At 29.6% G+C, this 21,630-nt stretch overlaps 2 protein-coding genes across 2 annotated transcripts in view; one reads left to right on the top strand and one right to left on the bottom strand.

The window, feature by feature from the left end:
* Positions 1-3,230, top strand: part of LOC107451859 (VWFA and cache domain-containing protein 1) — a 69,500-nt gene extending 66,270 nt beyond the window's left edge. The window contains exons 26-27 of the mRNA XM_043053885.2: positions 254-484; positions 2,138-3,230. Coding sequence (XP_042909819.2) covers positions 254-484; positions 2,138-2,526 — 620 coding nt within the window. The 3' untranslated portion in view covers positions 2,527-3,230. The remainder of the gene's footprint in view (positions 1-253; positions 485-2,137) is intronic.
* Positions 3,231-13,153: 9,923 nt separating this feature from the next.
* The window catches only part of LOC107451861 (Glycoprotein-N-acetylgalactosamine 3-beta-galactosyltransferase 1), an 85,500-nt gene continuing 77,023 nt past the window's right edge, over positions 13,154-21,630 (bottom strand). The window contains exon 5 of the mRNA XM_071183689.1: positions 13,154-19,391. Within this exon, the coding sequence (XP_071039790.1) occupies positions 19,152-19,391 (240 nt within the window). The 3' untranslated portion in view covers positions 13,154-19,151. The remainder of the gene's footprint in view (positions 19,392-21,630) is intronic.

Raw genomic sequence — 21,630 nt, 5'->3', positions numbered from 1 at the left:
TCTATATTATAAAACAAGCTTCTATCGATTTGAAATCAGTCTACTTTCTCAGCCTCCTTGTTTCCAGACTGTAAAACTAAATGTCATGATTAAAGTATATAAATGAAATTGCTTAGGGGCAAAATTAATCATTGGTAACTTCACTGCACTTTATTATATATAATGTTTCCTTACTTTATGCACAATAACAAATAGTTTCATAAAAAAATAATTTGTTATTTTTAAAATCCATTTGCAAATTTTGTTTTTACAGAAGAGTTGCCTGAGGGTGAACTCCTAATGCTTGCAGATTCTAATGTTGGACCCATAACTGCCTTTTGCATCGTGTGCCTTGTCATTGTTATTGGTATGATGTATTTCTTCCGGAAAAGGAGAAATTCTGGAGCTCCACACTATGGGATGTCTTCTCCTGACAATTTTACAATGGCTCACCTTAAAAATGAAGCAGATGAAGTGGAATCTTACCACGAGCACATTAATCCTGGTAATTTCTTATTTCAATATTGTTTTCTCAGTACAGTACTTTTTACGACAAGTCTCACCTGGCTTTCAAGGACTCCTAAAAGGTCATGAAAATCATCTACTAAAGTCCTTGAAAAAAAGAGAATTTTGAATTAGAACTAAAATAAAGTTTTTAAATTGTGAGGAATACTGCTTTTTATTGCTTATTAATATATATATATATATATTGTAAATCAAGGTTAGGAATTTGAAATTAATAAAAATATAAAATAATGAGTATCTAAAAATTAAAATTTGAAATGTAGAAAGAAAAAAATTCTGAAAAAAAGAGTTAGCCTGAATTAAACATATTTACTTGTTAATATATATATTTATAATTTTTTACCTATCTTAACAGTTAAAATTGATTTGTTCCAATTATTTTAAAACTCTTTTCCAATTAATTAGCTTATCGAAGTAAAGAGGTAGTTGAATGAAATAAAATTTTGAAGGATCTGTTTTAAAACGATTTTATTTTTCTAATTTTAACGATCTATCAAATTTATTTATCCTTAGTTAGAAATTTTGGTTAAACAGTTTCAAACTATTTGTAATAGCCCCTGAAATTTATTTTTTAAGTGGAAAGGGAAAACGGTTTAACATTAAATAATAATGTGTTAATTTTTTTAAGTTGTCCTTTCTCATTTCTAATGTGTTTTATTCTGACTTAGAACTTTTTCTTTTTTCTCTACCTACTATTTACACTTTTGATGTTCCTTAATTACATTTTTAGGTTAGAGCTGGATCTTTGTTAAAATATCATTTAAATTATCAGGCAATTAAATTTTAATAAAAAAGTGTTGTGTAAAATATCAGTAATATTTATATGCAAAAAAAAAACAAAAACATATTGCATGTTTTATGAAAAATTTAGAATAAAAGTGTACAAATTCATTGAAATGGGACCTTACAAATAACCTTAAACAAAAGAAGTAATACCTAAGTGTGAAAAAGTTTTCTTGTTTATTTTTTCTTGCCTATTTATTTTATTTATTTATTATTTTTTTTAAGTTTTTTTTTTTCGCTCTAAGCAAACTTGTCTAATATAGTTTTATCCTTTTACTAGTGATCATTCAAGTAATGTTTTCATCCCCCTTCTGTTCATTTTATATAAAGTCTCTTGATTTTAATTATGACATAGTTTTTTCCCTAAAAAATGTGTTCATTGTATCTTCACACATTATTCCTTTAATTTAATTCAAGAATTTGTACTCCGTCTTGTCATAAAAGTGTTTCTGTTATAATGGACAAGCTGAATTAATTGGCAAGGGAAACTACTTTGTAAAATGTAAGGGAGAAGGAATTTTGTGTAATTTCCCTAAAAAATAATAAATTAATAAAATTAAATGCTGTATTATGTTTGTTATTAATCTATGTTTCTATATTGAGGTTTGTTAAAATACAGTTTTAGAAAATGTTTTTTATTATTTATTTTGTTTCTGAATCCATTAATTTTTTTAAAACAGCCATCTATGATTCTGTTCACCTTAACTTTTTATTATTATAAGTCTAAATTACAATATTTTTTGCATCATTTTATTTTGTTTATATTTCATAAAAATTTTTGTAATTATCAATTAATAAGAAAATGAAAATCCCTCTCGAAGTTACAATTACGCTTACTTTTTATCTTCAGTTGTTCCTATGTGTCGTCAGCTAATACCTGCTATAGAACACGTTGCCTTTCCGTATCGGGTGCCTACAAATTACAGAAGACCAGCAGGTGGTGACAGTGATCACGGTTACAGCACCATGACACCTCACGAGGATAATGAACTAGCTCCTTACTTTGAGCCTCTTCTCCTTGAGAGACCTGACACCCTAGCCTCTCAGAACTCTCTCAGCAGCGACAGCTGCACCTCTTCCCCACTCTCTTATGTACCATCCACCGCTTGTTCCATGTCACCATCGGTCACCAAAATAGAACTCCCTCCCTCCAAGGTGCACAAGAAAGACATAGTGGTGAAAGGTAAAGGTGCATTTATGCTTGCTCATGTTCAAGTGCATAACGAGAATGTGAGTTGAAAATGTGTGTTCAGTTGTGCATTATGTATTTATAAGTGTAAATAATAAGTTCATTAAGTGTAACATGCTGGTTATGTTACCTGCTTATAGATTGTGCAGTTTTTTCTTGTTGTGAGAAATTTAGAGTTGTTATCGTTTTGTTATTATATATCTGTGGTATTTAAGGAAAACGAGGTAACTAACATCTTTTGAAATTGAGCTATGTTGAAAATGATTAAAGTGTTCAAATTTGGTATTGACACATGTCCCAGACTTTGCTTATTCCACACAGGAATTCTCAAGTGGTACTTGAAAAAATAACTGAAATACAATTGTAAATAAATAAATAAAAAATTTCATTTACTCGACTTTACATTAATTTGCATTTTTATACATATGATTCATTTATTTACATATATAGTAGTGGTCAAAATTATTTTAAATGGGATTTAAACATCCTTTAATTAAAAAGAAATTTATAAATTATGTTACATCTATAGATATAAATATGAAATAGCCTGGAGAATCTGTAATGGTTGGCAGGTATATATTTGTCCAGTATTAATATTTATTTGTCAAATCACTAGGCATTAGTACTGGTCTGTCCAAGAGGTACAAGATAATAAAAATATGACACGCATGAATTATGCATAAGAATATGTTTTAAAAATGTTTCAACTCTTTTGTTTTTAATGTTAATTACCTTGTTATTCCAAAAACAAAAATCCTGTAGATGTTTATGATGTGGCAACTATATATACTTTTATCTAGATTGACATGAAGTTCAGATTTTATTAAAAAGATCTTAATATGAATGACTCCCCTTTATTTTTATAAATTATGTTTATATATCAAGTCCAATCTTAAAACTTAAATTATTATATAAGTGAAGTATTAATACATTTGTAAAGCTTTTAATTCACTCTTTATTCTTATTTATTTTCTTGACATTCTACTATGCAAAACTTATTGCTTTGACTTGAAACTAGAAGTTTTTTCATTTGATTTTTTAAGCCGTAGCTATACATTATACTGTTATTTATATATCTATACATAGTTGTAGAATCTGTTTTAGGATGAAATCTGTTGTCTTCCGCTTAGCAAAGTGGATTAAAAATTCTTTTGAATTAGCTCCTTGTGCCTTTTTATTATGGTCTGCTACTGTAAAAATGTATATTTGTGATGGTCTGCTTAACCTCATTCTTCCTTAAGAGAATGCAATTCTACCAACTTCATTTTTATCCAATGTTATTTTTTTTTAATACAATTTTTCCATCATGAGACAATTGTCTGAATTAATATTGAATAATTGTCTCCTTAATTGTTTTTTTTTTTTTTTTTTTTGTATCTATTAGTAATTTGTTATTCAAGATTTTTTTTTAATTTGTGAATTAACGGTAGCAAGAAACCAAAATGTTTGTGAATAATGAAATATAAAATTATTGTTTTTTGTAATTAAAATTGATGTAGTTCTGAGAATTTCTGACTTTTATCCCAGCCTAATGTATTAAATCAAATATTTAGATTTTCTCTTAGAATAGTGACTTGCTTTTTATTTTTTTTAAACATGACATAAATCAAATCATCTTTATAAAAACAAAACTAAGCGCAATTGCTGAGTGTGTATTTGTCAAAATATAAGTTTTTGGTGTTTTTGAAATTGTTTAATCATACTTATTTCAAATAGTTCATCCATTTTCGTTTTTATGTCTTGAATTTTTGTACATGTGTTTTAAAGTCTTAGTAACTTATTGAATATACATTTAGAATTAAATTGGGGTGTATTAGATATCACTTAATTTTTTTTAGTTGGAAATTCAGTATTCTGCTGATGATCCAATTTTTAATCAAGGAAAAGTGTTACAAGCATGTTATTGCAACACACAAATAATAAATAATTGGCTTACAAACAAATTTGAGGATTAAGTTTAGCTTTAAACTAAAATTTCTGAAAGAAAATATTTGTGTTACTACTAAATATAGTTTTAGACAATGTAAAAATGCTGATTAGTGACTAAAATATGGTTAATTATTACTCTTTATTTTAAGCATCGCATATTTTTTAAATAAATGTAGACTGTTTTGTTTTTTTTAATTTAATGTTTATGATACTAAAAAATGTTCGAGATAAAAAATATATTTTTGTAATCTAATAAGCTCCCTCAAGTTTTGTGTATTCTGTAGTCAGTTCCCCCACCTTATCTTATTTTGTATAGTGTAAAAAATTATAGTTTTTCTTTCTCGTAAGCTAAACTTTAAATCAATTTTTTACTGCCTTGTTTAGACCTCAACACAAGTACACCTCATTTTTTATAAGTTTTATTATGTGTTCTTTTTGCTGTTATACTTCTGAGGTAAATAACCTACACAAATTTATCGACAAAATGATCAAACTTATATATAGAAGTTTGAGGTTCTTTTGTGGTAAATCCATAAAAGGAGTTTTTTTCATTTGTAAGCATATTTTATCACATATTTCATATGTAAATAATCATTTTCATTAAAATCTGTTTTTACTATTTTATACTTACTTTTTTTTGTGTGTGCATGTTTCTGTAGATTATGACAAAATATTCCCACATGGTAATCATTTCATCAAATGAAAAAGCTCTAAGAACCTTGCATTTAAATCACTTGTTGTTGCATTTACATTATTTAAAGTCTTGAAGCAAAATGAATTAAAATTAGCTTGTACATAGCACATAATTTATCCTAGTTATAAAATTGTTTTGTAAATATAACTTATTAAAAGAGTGAGTAAAAATTTTGCATGAGTTTTTAAGCATTGGGTAAAACTAAAAATTTTTTGTCAGATTATTTAATGCATTTTAAAATTCATTTAAATCTATTATGAATTGCTTTTACCGACTGTTAATCATTTCTGATTGTGATGTAATAATCAAGTATAAATTTTTTCAACTCTGTAGTGTTTTATAAATTGGCTAATGTTTTCATGAATGAGCCCTTTGAATAAAAAGTGAAAGAGAAGTGCATTTATTCTTCAAATAAAATGTACTAAAACAAATAAATATATGAATTTCCCTTTAAGGAATTCTTTCCATTCGCCAAATGTTCATTCTGCCAGTCCAATATATGGAAAACATGTTTTTGTATTAAAAAATAGTTGATTTACGATAATTCAAAACTATGGGCTTTCCGATAATTTAAATTATGGGAAACTTTGACTTACCATAAATTCTGCTAATTTGGCTTTCCTTGTTGGAGAACATGTTTTTGTATTAAACAATCAATCAGTTTGGGAATTTATGGGACAGAAGAAAACCTTGACCTGTCAAAAGGTGTTTTGGTTATTTTTTAGTAAAAATAATTTTAAGCTGGAACGCATTTACATTTTTAATCATTTTATTTAGCCAGAATTTGGTGTTTAAATTACAAAATGAAAAGCGATAAAATTTATATCAAATTTGCATTGTACTTTTTTTTATTTCCAAATCTTAGCAATAAAGCCGACAATTACTCGTTTGCTACCCTTCTAATCAGTAGTATCTTTAAAACTACTAGTTTAGAAAGCATTTAAAAATGGCTTTTAATTGGCATTATCTTTAATTTTAATTTCTTAGTAAAATAAAGATTTAGTTTTATATATAACCAACTAATTTTGTGGTAAGCTATAATTTAAATAATTGTTTAAATATTAGTCTAAATAGCTTTCATAAAATCAAAAACTTTTCTTTAGAACCACTTTTAATAAAACAGTTTTGTAGGAGTCACAGTCATGAAAATGTTTGCAAAATTGTCTTTGATTCCACAAAACTGCTTATATTTGATATGATTCAGGAACAGTGATCTAATTCAAAATAAGAATTTTTTTTTTCCTTTAATTTCCATATGTATAAGCTGAAGTGTCTAAAAATTGGATTGTAATTAAAATTACTTATTTGATTTGATCAGCAAATTAACATTTTGAATGATTACTTCGAATATTATTCAACAAAAACTTGTATATAAATTGTAAAAAAATAAATAAATAATAGGTTACTCAAGATAGAGAAGTCATATTCTATATTAAAAAAGGAAACTTTTTAGATTAGTAGTCTTGAAACTCCTTAACCATCTATGCAATTGTTAACTATTTAAATCATCTACTGCATCTATATTATATCTGCTTGTTTGAATTCTAATTTTTTATACTGTAAATAAGATTTTATACCAGTGTAAAGTAAACAAATGTAGCAGTATTAAGCCAAACATTTTTGTCTTTTTGTAAGAATGAAACTAATGTTTGTCTAAGTTTACTTAATGTATACATTATTTTATTTTTTTTCCTTCTTTGAGTTTGGAGCGCTGACTGAACAATTTGAAATCTGTATTATATTTATGGCTGATTTGTATAAAATTAGCTGTATGCTTATTATAATAAAATATATTTTATCAAAATCAGCTATATTTTTTCCTTGATTTTATTTAGATACTTAGTAAAAAAAAATAAAGCTTTTCAAATTTAAATCTATTTTGTTTTATGTTTATGTTGAACCTTCATGATATGATTTATGTGGACAATTTTTGTAATAAGACTTTTTATTGAGGAAATAAAATATTTTAAAGAGATTTTATAATTGTATCTAAAAAAATTTTTTTTGATTCTCTTTAATAGTTTCCGAGATAGCAAAATACAATAGAAAAATACAGTACCAAAAATAGAATGAAACTTTTCAACTACTCTCCTGACAAAAATAGTGGAATTCTATTTTTCGAAATCTTACCCCCAATATTTTGAGTGTTTTGAATCAAGATCTGGTGGGGGAGTTTTGTTTATTCAGAGGAAATGCTTTTTCGGATCTTATTTCTTAACTTAAAATGTCGTCTATGAAAATTAATCAGCATTTTTCAAGGTAGCTATTGAACCGTTAATAAAAACATCTCAGTACATGAATACCTTTTGATTAGATCAAAAGTTATTTAGGCTTTTTTTATATTGTGCTCCACGCCTAAACCTAATTCATATTTTATAATATAGATGATATTGATATAGCTAATTAAATAGAATGAGTAATTAAGAGACATTAAATAAATATTTTGATGTCTTTTTTTATCAATAAATCTTATGATCCAACAAAGCAAAAAATATGCTTCAAAAGTCAACAGTAATTATAGATAATTTTAAATATTAAAATTATAATAACATTCATTATTCATAAAGAAATAATCTTATTTTACAGGACTTTGATTAGAATATTGTGCTTAGAAGATAATTATATTGACAAATTCGAACAAAGCAAATAATATTCTAAATAGAATACAAAGTTGAAAAAAGATAGTGTACTGACCATGATCTATGTGTACTAAGGTTTCCTAGCCATTCTTTTTAAATAAAATAAAAAACATACCAATAATTACATAACTAAACTCAGCAGCGCGTTAGCCCACACAGGGCCAAGGCCTACTGTGCCCATCTCAGTTTTCTTGACCTTTTTTGGGCTCTGGGGTGCAGGAGCAGATGTTCCGGTTAGGTGGTCAGCCGAACGCGAAACCCCCAGTGTTTAGTTCCCAAGCATGCTTGGTACTCATTTATCGACCCACTGAAGGGATGAAAGGCTGAGTCAACCTTGCCCGGCCCGAGGATCGAACCAGGGACCTGTGGCACGACAGCGCGAAGCGCTACCGCTCAGCCACCGGGCGTTGTTACNATTATAATAACATTCATTATTTATAAAGAAATAATCTTATTTTACAGGACTTTGATTAGAATACTGAGCTTAAAAGATAATTATATTGACAAATTCGAACAAAGCAAATAATATTCTAAATAGAATATAAAGTTGAAAAAAGATAGTACACGTAGATCATGGTCAGTACACTAAGGTTTCCTAGCCATTATTTTTAAATAAAAAAAATACCAATAATTACATGACTAAACTCAGCGGCGCGACAGCCCATACAGGGCCAAGGCCTACTGTGCCCATCTCTGTTTTCTTGACCTTTTTTGGGCTCTGGGGTGCAGGAGCAGATGTTCCGGTTAGGTGGTCAGCCGAACGTGAAACCCCCAGTGTTTAGTTCCCAAGCATGCTTGGTACTCATTTATCGACCCACTGAAGGGATGAAAGGCTGAATCAACCTTGCCCGGAACGAGGATCGAACCAGGGACCTGTGGCACGACAGCGCGAAGCGCTACCGCTCAGCCACCGGGCGGCAATAATTACATAGTTCCGTAAAAAAAAATGAATAAATTTTCTGAGTAAATGAGGGGAATTCATTGATAGACTAACCAGTAAATTGAAACTTAATATTAGAGTTGTGCATAGTGGAGGATTTGTTAATAACTATATTATTTACAGGAACATGAAAATTAATAAATTATGACTATGAAAATTAATAAATTATGACATTTTTAGCCACATACACCTTTTCACATTATCTAGCAATAGCATTCCTAAATTTTACTACTGCTCTACTTTATATGCTGATGCTTTAGTACAACATTTGGATATTTAAAAAACTGAAGATGTCTCACAAGTTTTACTTAAAAATCTGTTTAATATTTAGAGTGTTATTTTCTAAAATTGATAGCAAAGATAAAGAATATTCTAAAAATATTTTTGGGTTGTCATACTGATTCCTCCCCTCAATCAATTCAAATTTAATGTAGATTTAAAGTCTGTTTGATCTACATAAAAATATACTTACATTACTATATTATGCCTCCTCCCCCATTCTTGTAAAAGATACCTTTTTTAAAATGCAGTGATTACTGACTACTTTTAGGCAACGTACTTAGTTTCATTTGCACCTACATTCAAAATGGTCTTGAATAAAAATTTTGCTTATTTAAACATGAGGAACTAGTATTAAGAAATATTTATTTATGTTTACATGAGCCATGTTGTTAGTCTAAACCATTTTTTTACGAATTTATTTTAACCTGGAATTATCAAATATTTGCACTTTTGTTAAGTTTTTAATGCTTTTTTTTAAATTTCTTATGTACTTTATTACTAAACTAAACTCAGTGGCGCGACAGCCCATAGAGGGCCAAGGCCTACTGTGCCCATCTCAGTTTTCTTGACCTTGGGCTCTGGGGTGCAGGAGCAGATGTTCCGGTCAGCTGAACGCGGAACCCCCAGTATTTAGTTCACAAGCGTGCTTGGTACTCATTTATCGACCCACTGAAGGGATGAAAGGCTGAGTCAACCTTACCCGGCCCGAGGATCAAACCTGAGGCACGGCAGCGCGAAAAGCTACCGTTCAGCCACCGGACGTATATTTTATTAACTTGACAGGCTATATTTTATTAACTTAACTGGGCAGGTATATTTTATTAACTTGACAATATTTTGAATTAGATTCTATGGAGAGGAAAATACCAAATTTAATATAAATTATTTATCGAAAGTTTTTACATTTTTAAGCAAAAAATCTATTAATAAATAAATAAACTGTCTGAGAAAATATAGCATTCGAAAATAATGTTTAAATAATCTTTGAATAGTGGAATGTTTCTGACGGAAGACTTTTAATAACTTTATTGAAAATATAAATTATAGGGAGGACAGTTTAAAGACGTATAAATTTATTTCGAACTTAACAAATAAGAAAGCTATTTCAAAAAGGACTCCAATTATTTACCAGGGAAGGGAATTCTTTTCAGATCGAGATATTGAAAAATTTTTTTTACAAAGTCGTATAGCCAATGTCAGGAAAAAGGAGCTTATGCTAGGAAGATATCAAGATTTCTCAAAAAGAATACCAACAACCTTTCTTCATCTCAGATCCATCGTTTGGAGGACACGGAAAACATTTTAAATCTACCTTTCACTGAAGAAGAATTCACCTTCTGCCTTAACAATCTGAAAATTAAAAAGTCCTCAGGACCGGATAACATACATGCAGCATACTGGTAGCTATGCAAAACTGACTCTTTTAAAGATTTTCAATCTTATTTGGAAGATAGGAACTGTACCTGGCATTTGGAAAGGAGCTACGATATAGTCTCTATCCTGAAAAAAGACAAAGATGCCGAAAGCTACTTCTCTCTTACCAGTACTGTGGCCAAACTAATGGAACGGATGATCATGAACCGATTGAATTAGGTACTTGAATCCCATAATTTACTTTAGACATGAGCAGGCTGGTTTCCGTAGAAACCGATCCACTACTGATCAGGTGGCTCATCTTAGTCAAAGATTCTCTTGACAGACGAGAAGTAATGACTGCAATTTATGTGGATTTTAAATCTGCATACGACTCTGTTTGGCGGGAAAAAGGTAAGATGATACATTGGTTCTCTTCATTCTCGGGTCAGAGAAGCTGCAAGGTCCGCTTCGGACAGTCAACCTTTAAAAGTCACATTCTCCAGACTGGACTGCCCCAAGGAGCAGTGAGTAGCTGCTCACTCTTTAATGTTTACATAAACGACTTGATCCTTGCCTTGAGAACGGACGGAATGGAGTGTCTTCTGTTTGCAGATGATCTAGTTATGTGGACCCAATTTCCAAAGAAGAATGCAAAATATGAAACCGAAAAGCTCTTGAACAGAGCGTTAAACGTTCTATCTGAATGGTGTAGCGACAACAACATGACGGTGAACCTCAGAAAGTCTGCTGTGCAAACTTTTTCATTGATGGTCTACAGAGATCAAGACTTATTATACACTGATAAATTTAGATACCTAGGCGTGGTCTTCGACAATAAGTTAAGCTGGAAACTGCACATTGAAAGTGCGTTGGAAAAGTTGAAAAGCGCCTGTACATTCTTAAACGCCTGGCTGGTTGTCTTTGGGGGTGCGCTCGAACTACACTAGAAAACACCTATAAAAAATACATTTTGCCTGTTATCACTTATTGTTGTGAAGTTCTTGTTTTTGCCCCAAAGAACTTGATTGAGAAACTCGAATTAATTCAAAACCAGGCCCTTAGACTTATTGTAGTGCAGTGCAGACTACTCCCATTGACTCTCTTCTATTTCTGACCAATACAAGATCAATCAAATCAATTATTGAAGAGAAAGCTCTTATACTTTATGAAAAATTAATTACATTAAATGTACCCTTTTGGAACTACTACCAAAATATTCCAAGACACTTAAAGACACATAGTGGTTTTCTACAGAGAGTTCTAGAATTAAGAGCAGAGCTGGAACTTGATGATTCTGTAGAGGGTTTCTTAAAACCCCCTAACCCTGTAAGCTATGTTGAGATATCTACCAATCTGGACCATGCACAACCATTTCTAAAGAGCCAAATGCCTCAAAGCAGCTTAAAGATCCTTGCACTTGAAACTATCGACACTCTCTACCCTGAACCAGAATGGTTACGTGTATATGCAGATGGCTCCTTGATCGAACTATCTCCGAATGTGGGAGTTGGGATATTTTCTTTCATCTTTTCTTTTTATGTGCCAGTTGGTAAACAGAAAACTGCCTTTGATGGCTATTTATGTAGCACTGGAACAAATTGCCCCAGATCTTACAATAGGGTAATTATACTGTCTGACTCCAAAGCTGCCATTCAAGCCTATTAGATCTCGTGAAATACCTATCTCTAGGACTATCCAGGATTGTCAGGTTCTCCTGGAGAGTTTGAGGATAGAAGGGCGACAAATAACACTCCAATGGATCCCAGGACAATGCGATATCTACTGCAATGAACAGGCCGATATGCTGGCTAAGAAAGGCACTCAAATAATTCAACAGCCAAGCACTCTTAAATCCTTTCATTCGGCAAAACTCTATATCAAATATTTTAAGAGACAAAACTGGAAAGCGTTGCTCACTTCTCGTATTTCTTCAAGAAGTTGGAGGAACAGCTTAGAACAGGGTATTGCCGATAAGTCCCGCAATGAAGCTGTTTCAGAATTCAGACTTGCGGTTGGCAATGATTGCCTGGATAACCACCTTCCATCCCCCCTGGATCCCATCGATGGCTGGTCCATACGAATTCCACACCCGGCTCGCACCGACCACAGTGCATAGCGTAAATTATACTCAGTGGTACATGGATCATGGGTTAGAGTCCCCTTGCCATCATTCTAACCGAGGGAGGTTTTCCTCTCCATGTAACACAAATGTGGGTTAGTTCCATCCAAACGCTTTCCACAAAGGGAAATTTCTCCCAATACTTGATTCAGGAGTTCCCTTGTCTTCTGGATTGAGTTCGAAATTAGAAGGCCACGGAGTTGAACATTAGTAGTCATAATCCTAAAATTGGGTCGGCTGTATAACGACGGTTATAATTAAAAAACTGAAATATTGAGGACTTATAGAAATTTCTAATTATTGAAGAGGACATGAAACTGGCAAATAAAACAATAACCAGAGTAATAAATATAAAGTGGACAGTACAAACACCTGTAAGATGTGTGTGAGCATTTTTATATTAGTTATTGGCATCAGATTTTTAAAGAGGAAAATAATTCCTTATTTTTCATAAATGAAGAAAGAAAAATTATTACTTTTTCCTTCGACCTTTGTTTACTCTGCTTTTTCTATTCAACATTTTTTTTTTTCATTTGTTCTCATTTTAAAAATCTGAGGTGAAAAATAATCTACAGGTGCTATGATAGTAAAGATTTCAGCTAACAGGCTTGTAATCTTCTTCTCATGTAACAAATCAAAAATTATTAGAAAAAGAAAATTGCGAATCCGACAAATAATCTTATGCATGTATAAAAAGTATACGAAAGAAATCAAAATATTTTACATTTAATCAAACTTTATTTTCGAAAAGAAAAAAAAAGGAATACAAATCAAACAAGAATGAAATGGAATGTTAAATACTAATAAATACTCTGTGACACTTTCAATCAAATAAATAAATAAATACAGTTTTGCCAGCAATGACTAGATACTTAAGAAAATAATTAAACTATACAAGACAAGTAGTAATTTATGTAATAATATTACTGCATAGATGGCATTATCAATAAAGTTTTAACACTTTATTACATTTGAAAGATAATTAATACTGGTAATCAGACATTTCACATTTTTCCCCATATACTATTACTAATAAAACAAATTAGTTAAAAAATTATACTATACTTCCAAAAAAGTAGTACATTTTTTGGAATAATTCTAATAAAGAAAACTAGTTTTTTTAGAAGTTGACAAAAAGTTGCACTACTTTTAAAACAGATAGTAAATTAATTAAGGAAGACAATAAGTTAAAATTATTTTACTAAATCAGAAGACTTTACATTGATCCTCTAAATGGACTATTGCAATAGGTGCACAAAGGACAGCAAATAAATATTTATAGTAAATACTCTGTGTTGTGCAAAAGTGTCTGCATACCTCAGCCAAACTCATTGTCCCTGAAATGAGGAGGCACTGTTCATTATCAGGTGAGGGGATGGAGTTTAGTAATGGTAAGTCTTTGACATTTATAAGAATTTGGAGGAGTTTGTCTTTTGACATCTATTAATTTTTGCTCGAAAGACACATAAAACATATATAAATCTAAAAAATTTATACTATTAAAGATATAAGCTTAATAAATATAAATGATGGAAACTTTGTGTACAAGATGACTTATATTAATAAAAAAACTGGTGAAAATTCTAATGAGGATAAAAAGTGGAAAAATGGAACAAGTTAATTGCTTAGCAGTCACTGGTGATGATAGCCATTCAAGAACCTTTTTTTTCACATATCAGTACAGATACACCATACAATTCTATCACCTTTCCTAATTAATACATATAAATAATAAACAATGTTAAATTATTTAGAGAATGATTGTACAATTTCAATTGTACAATGTAAGTCACATGAATTTGATAAAGGGTGTAAAAAATCGATGGAAATAAAACCAAAGAATAGGCACTCTGGTTTTTTTTTTAATTGTTTGTATAGATTGGCATTATATGGTTTTTGCATAGGTAGACATTATGATCGTTGCATAAGTAGATATTACGGTCTTTGCATAATTTAGCATCATTTATATTACATAGACAACATGGTTTTTGAAGAATATACAGGCATTTAAGTCTTTGAATTTAAATTATTAGCTTCCCACCTTACTATACATCAACAAACAAAAAAATAATAATAAAAAAATAGCAACACACCATTCAAAAATACATTACAATTATAGCATGTTTTTCTTTCTACATTTTCAATATACTTAACACAAACATTTTTTTAAGCAATAGCTTAATTTACTTGTTTGATACCTCCTTGTTAAAAAATAGAGAAAGATATGGTATTATTATGCAGAGTATTTGTATCATAACTAATCTCTTTTTTCTTCAGAATAAAGCTGAAATAATCAAAAATACATGTTTATATTCTGTTACTAGTAAAGAAAAAACCATTATCCCTATGACGAGAGCCTGTCTGCATTTAAGTGCATGCCAAATGGATATCAATCTCCCAGCGCAAACGAATATCAACATTGTCAACTCTTGAAATGACGTTGCACAGCCTTCTTATTTTGCTGCTTTCTTAAATTGTGTAAAATGAGGAAACCGAAACTTATTGAAGAATCATTTAACAAGTATTGAGAATTAATAAAAATGATATTTAAAAATTGAAACAAATATACGCCTTTCTGTTTGCATATAAAGATACTGATGAAATAACAAATAATGTTTATTGCAGACGATTTTCTTCTACAGCCAAACAAGAGTAAAAATTCATTATCTCACATTTGATTTGTTAAGAGCATGTCAGCATAAGACGTGCCACTTTTAGTGGTCCAATAAAATCCAATGCTCTTGCAACATTATATAGTTGTTCCTATTTCTCGAAATATGTCCCAAGTCTAGGATTCCAGTAAGACTGAAACTATAACCTTTTTTTCAATAATTCTGTGATATATATCGTAAAAGATAGCAAAATTTAAATTTCTCTCTGAAGTGCTTAACTTTAAAAACCTTTTATATAGTTTTGAAAGCATATTTGTATATTTTGATAACGAAATAAAATGGAACTATAAGCAGTCGCGGATGATTAATTAAATCCTAAATGGTCTTTTCTTAACTTGCAACGGAGTATAGAAATTTCAACTTTGGCAATCGCAATTTAGATACATTCTTAAATAGCCCTATTTTTAAGAAATACAAATTATTATTTAACACCAATACAGAAAAATTAATTTTTGCTTTAAAATATTTTAATACAGCAATATTTAAATTTTATTTGTCGTAAAGGCACTTAGTAGTTTAATTTTAGTGTTAAACCTGAATAAAAGTTAGGGTAACATGCAGTAATTTCCCTACTTTACGAATATAATTTTCAAAATATAATAAACTTTAATACCACTAGCAACATAGCATACTTTCAAGAAAGTATATAAGTATACAAGGAAAGTATACAAGGAAGGCTTACATACTTGATTGTGTAAAAATTGAAAATGAAGATTTTTTTAAACCTCAATTTTTCAAAAGAATTGGGGCCAGTCATAATAGAATTATTGAAATATTAGGATTGTAGGGATATTATTTCTTTCATCTTTTTTTTAAAATTTATCATCAATTATCAGCTTAAGTTTCTTTTTAATAACAGTGCTATATAGTATTTAAATTTAATTTTAGTATGAAAATGCCTTTTTGATACCTTGAAATTCAAAACAAATATAAATTCAAATAAAATTTGATAATCTGAATTGTTAGCTGAGATTTAGTTTACTTTTAAAATCTTTGGAAACTTTGTAAGGCTCTTCATTGATTCCAGTCGCACTATGATCATTATATTTTGCTTGCACTGATAACATAATCTTTAATAAGAGAGGATGATGAGACTATATATAATAATAATGAAAAAACAAAAATTGTCTTGAGCAAAGCCTGCTCCACTAAATAATAAACCGTTTATTAGTTGCACACATTAAACCATGCAGTACAAAGAGGGTTATTCATTTTGAAGATCTCATGACAAGCATATTATTGAAATTGAGAAAAGAAAAAGAATCCGACTTAGGTTAATAATGGTAATCAAAATCAAACAAGTTAAGCTATTCAAGGTTCTACTGACATCTGAAAATTATTTTCACCTTCATTTCTTTGCTACTAAAAGCATAAGAAATTAAATAATGAAACAAATAAAAATTTGAAAAGTATATGTGTGCTTTTCAAACAAATAAACATAATGAAAAGGGAATCTAAGTTGATAATACTGAAAGAAGTATAAAAAAAATAAATCCATAAAGATTTTTTTTTTTTTTTTACGAATTAGGATGCATCCTTTTAAATGCAATTAACTTACAATCTGGCAACCTGAAATGGTCTAAGATAAGTTATGGAAGCGTTGACTTAAGTCATACAAGGGCAATGCCAAAATCATGCAGGATTCTTGCCAACAAGGAGGTGGCAATTTTCGACAGATTTTAAAATATATTAACGAAATTGATACTTTTATCATAAATGATAAGATATCCGAAAAAAAAAAAAAAATTACCAAAAAAGGAAAAAATAAAAACTTGAATCGCAAGACCATTTTTTCCAATCAGTGCCAGAAATATTGTGCAATTGTCTACCAATGTTACAAGAAAAATTATTTGGAAATGCTTACAATTCTTTTCTATGATGAAAAAGGAATTGAGGTATCAAACCAGGCTTATAAATGAAAATTTAAAAAAAACTCTTTTGCAACTGATTATTAGTGTGATTGATGTTGCTTCTCAAATTCAATTTCTGCTGGTAAGTAAATACTTAATCAGTATGAGATTATTCTGTTTCATAATCAGGCACTACACTTTCGAAATATATTGTAACGTTCAGTCAATCACGAGCTTAAAAGAGTGGCCTGACTGATGCTAATAATCGAAATTCGATGTTTTTATAGCTAGGATATCTTTTGATTATACCTTTTCTGCTAGTTTACTTAGAGCAGAGATGTCACCAATAATCTCAAATTAGAAATTAGCATACATTTTCATGTAAGTTTTAATACTTAGTATTCTTAAATGTGCCGTTGCATCGGTTTTATGTAAAATAGGTGGTAGTTGAAATATTTCCTGGTGTTCTGCTTTCTCCTTTCTTTTTTTTTTAGTAATAGTGCAGAATCGGTTACTTATACTGCAGGGAAGGGTCAAAATTAATTGATTGGATAGCTGACAGTGTAAGCTGAATGAGACCTGATCTCATCTTCAATGTAATTGGTCAGTTGAAAGTTTTTGGAGCCATTATTATTGTCTGATGGCATTCTAAAAGATACTATCCATTATATTTTTTAATGTAATCTAGGCTTTCTCCGACAGGCTTTGCCACAATATGACAAAGTAAGGATGCTTCAATTAGCAACTAAATGGTGAATTCTGTCTCAACTGAAGTGTTCTATAGACATGTGACCTCTCTTTGTTCTGCCAATTATCAGAGGGGATTTGTACCTATAATGCCATAATACTAACAAAACATGTTTTTGTTCGTTGGATTCACAATGTGTTCAGTCGTCAATAGAATATTAAAAAGAAAAAGAGAGAAAAATAAATTCCATTGTTTTTTATCCAATTATAGTTCGTTGCTTCATTGATATCAACAAATTAAGTCAACTACTTTCTGAAAGTTGCAGAAAAATGTTTTACGTCATTACGATTTAGGAACAAAAAAATTTTAAATACTACAATTATACAATGTTCAAAGTGAAAGAATAAAATACCAAGCAAGATGTGAAACAAAATAATTGAATAATCAATAAAAATTAATACTGAAAAGTTAACATTATTAAGCATATTTTTTATGTAAAATGTTTGAGCTTCTTAAAAGTAGAAGGGAAAAAAAACTCATGCACAAAAAATTAATGATTAATATTTAACTAATATCAACATATTTTTTTTTTTGTTTCGTTTGCTTTTTCATCAAATTTCCTCTGTTTTTTAACTGAATTTATTGAAATATATAACACAGTAAACAAGAATATTGCAAATTTAGTATATGCGTGCGTTAAAAGTCTTAAAACATCTTAAAGTAAATAAGCAAATTTTGTTCATGGAACTGAATTGACTGTGGAATATAAATTCCAAAAAGAAAATGTAGCACCAAAATAGACAATATGATGTGACTTTTGTATAAAAAGTTTTACTTAAAATAGGCCATGTAATAAAATAAAAAAAATTTGGAAAATTCTATACAAATTTTTTTGTAATTTTATATCATTGTATTTTTTAAGTTAATATAAAAATGGAAAGCTCAATCAAAAATACTTCTCAAAATAGTTTTGGTAAAAGGGAAATTTGATATTCTGATCATAAATATTTGTATTTTTTGTATTGCTATAAAGTCGAAAATGAGGCTGCAAGCTAATTATGCATGAGGTAAAAAATCAACACAAGCTGACAACACATTGTTCAGACAATAATGACATATTTTTTAATCACTGCAATATTCAGTTAATCTTATTTTTATGCAAACTAATAAAAATGTCTCACAATCATCAGAGCCTAATAATAATAATTAAAACATTCTTACAATTTTTTAAACTTAAAAATCTCTTTCATTGTAAAAAAAAAAAATCACATATTAATTTTCATAAATTATATAAAAATTCTACAAAAGATAAAATGAAGAAACTAATGCAATTTTTAAAAAAAATACTGTTCACAGTATCACCGGCAGCGAATCTTGAGTCATAATTTTTTTTTTTATGAAGTGTGTATACATATTAATACTTCTGCAGCATGTGCACAATAATGTTCAATCAAAAGATATTTTTTTTTTAAAAATGTTCATAATTTAAAAACCCTAAAACAAGCATTAAGGAGAATTCTTGGTAGAATTTTTCTCAGTCTGATTCTCTTTAATTATTGTTGGACTAGCAGTTGAGTTAGTAGTTATTGAGGGAAAAGGAGGCTGCTGGGAAGCATCTGGTATCTTTACTATGTGACTACTGATGCCATAAGGACGAAGATGGTAGATGAGATACTCTAGGACATACATCATATTAGGACTAACATAGTGGAAAGATACAGCAGTATCACTACAGCATTCCATACCCTGAAAAGAACACACTATATTACAGGGAATCAAGGATTTTAAAAAATATTTTAGCAATGCACAAAAATATCACTTGCATGTAATTATAAAAATAAATCAAATTCAGCACTTTAAGAAGCCTAGTAAGTAGAATTATACTTTTTATGGATTTAATAATAAGTGTAATTTCAAAAAAAATGTATACGTTTTTATGAATTTTTGGATTTTTTCTGCTAGCCTTTCAAATACATACCATATACAAATCAAGTGAAACCCTTAAAGGTAATATTTACACACAGATAAAGATAGTTAGACCCCAATATGACATGCTCACAAAGAATTTGGTTTGGTTGATAATGTCTCACTAATGGTCAAATAGTACCAATTTGAGATCAATGATAATCCGAAGGCAACACTTGCACACACACACATTACACAACCTCAATTTAGATAAAAGGACAGGTAGTCTATGCACTACACCTCCCAACCATTTACAAACTTGTAAAGCTTTGAAATCATAATCAATAACATTAAAGAAGATGCCGACCGGACAGTGTAGGGATCAAGAAACTGGCCTTGCATCAGAAAGGTTCTAGGTTCGAATCCCTTGCAAGGCATGGGTGTTCTATCATTCTCTGTACTATCTGTCCAATGTTGGCCCACCAGATAGCGTGCCCCTGAAAGAGTGGCCAACAAATCTGCTCTTCAGATGCCTGCATTGACAAAAGGTCATTCCCCAGTGGGCATTGGAGAAAAAAAAAACATTAAAGAGAATTCCAAGCCACTTAGGTCATGCATTCATCATAAGAAACAAAAGCTCAAGTAAAAGAGTGAATATACCAAGCCGGTACTCAAAGAGATGTGCAAAAATAAAAACAAAGCATTTTAAGAGATCACCAAACTGCTGCTGGGAAAAGTAATCTACATCTGTATTTTGGAACAGGTTGCTACAATTTTCTATTTTATCCTGTTCACTTGTTTTTTTCTTTTTTGCATTACTGTGTGTTTACAATGAAAGTTTTAAGTCTGGCCACTTTGCTGTTGTAGCACAGTCTTTGTAATGTGGTTAACTAAGCTCCGCAATTTGGTCTTGCATACAACAAGCCTGCATTTGCTAACCTACTCAAACTCATAAGGCATTGGACTACATATTTTAAAACTTAGAAGTGGTCATATGATAGGTACACTGGTTGTTATGATAAAAAAGTTGCATACGTAATTTGCTAATAGGTCTTTATCCTTTATTTACATACTATTAATAAAAATCCTTATTTACTTTATTGCAATGTTTCACCTTTAAAATTTTCTAAAAAGAAAGTTTAATTTTTTCAGGTGAAATCATCTTTGGTTATGCAACTTTTATAAATGCATATAAAAAATTATTGATTAATGCAATTAAATAAAGAGATACAAAGAGGAAATATAAAAAGTAAAAATAACATTAAAGAGATCAAAACTTTGAATAGCTATTCGGACCTTATTTTTTCAGATTGCTGCTACCTCTCTCTTCTATTATAAAGGGTCAAGAATTTGAATACATTCAAAAAAGGAATGTTTATTCTGAGAAAGTAGGTTTTAATATCTGATTTTGTAGCTTTAATCATGGTCTGCAAAAATTAATTAGGACATTGCTACATTGTTTTATATCATTTTGCAATTGTTTATTCAGTAAAATATTTAACAATAATATCACACTTGGTTTCAATGTGTGTCATGTTTTCAGGGTGGCCACTCAAATCAGATTTCAAATCTTCCTGATTTTTCCAGGTAAAAATCTTAAAATTTCCAGGTTTGTGTTTTTTTCCTTTTTTCTTATAAAGTGTAGGATGTGTACAAGGAAAGTGTCTCTATTATAAAATATCTTATTCAAAATGTCATTTTTTTAAACATATCTTGAAAAAAAATTCATTTTCTTACAAGATATTTTTTCATTATTTTTTAATGCTCTGGTACAACATTAATTTTTAAAAAATTAAGACGTGGAGAAAATAATATGTTTAGCTTGCAGAATATATTGTTTTTATTGAATAATTTTAATTGTTTTTATTGAATTTAATGTGCTACTTTAAGTAGTATTTGCTTAAAGTGTACCTACAAAATGACAAAATCAGAATAACCAATAAAACCTTGGATAAGTATTGTTTAATATATTTTCATTAAGGAAAAGAAAACCGTTTCAGGTGATTATATATCAATAATTTTTAATAATTACAGTGGCTCCCAAAAGTGCTCACTCACTTATAACTTATATTGAAATAGG

The sequence above is a fragment of the Parasteatoda tepidariorum genome, chromosome 7 (genome assembly GCF_043381705.1).
Source record: "Parasteatoda tepidariorum isolate YZ-2023 chromosome 7, CAS_Ptep_4.0, whole genome shotgun sequence".
Lineage (NCBI taxonomy): Eukaryota > Metazoa > Arthropoda > Arachnida > Araneae > Theridiidae > Parasteatoda > Parasteatoda tepidariorum.
Note: the sequence above shows the minus strand (reverse complement) of the source record. Positions and strands in the feature narration are given on the sequence as shown.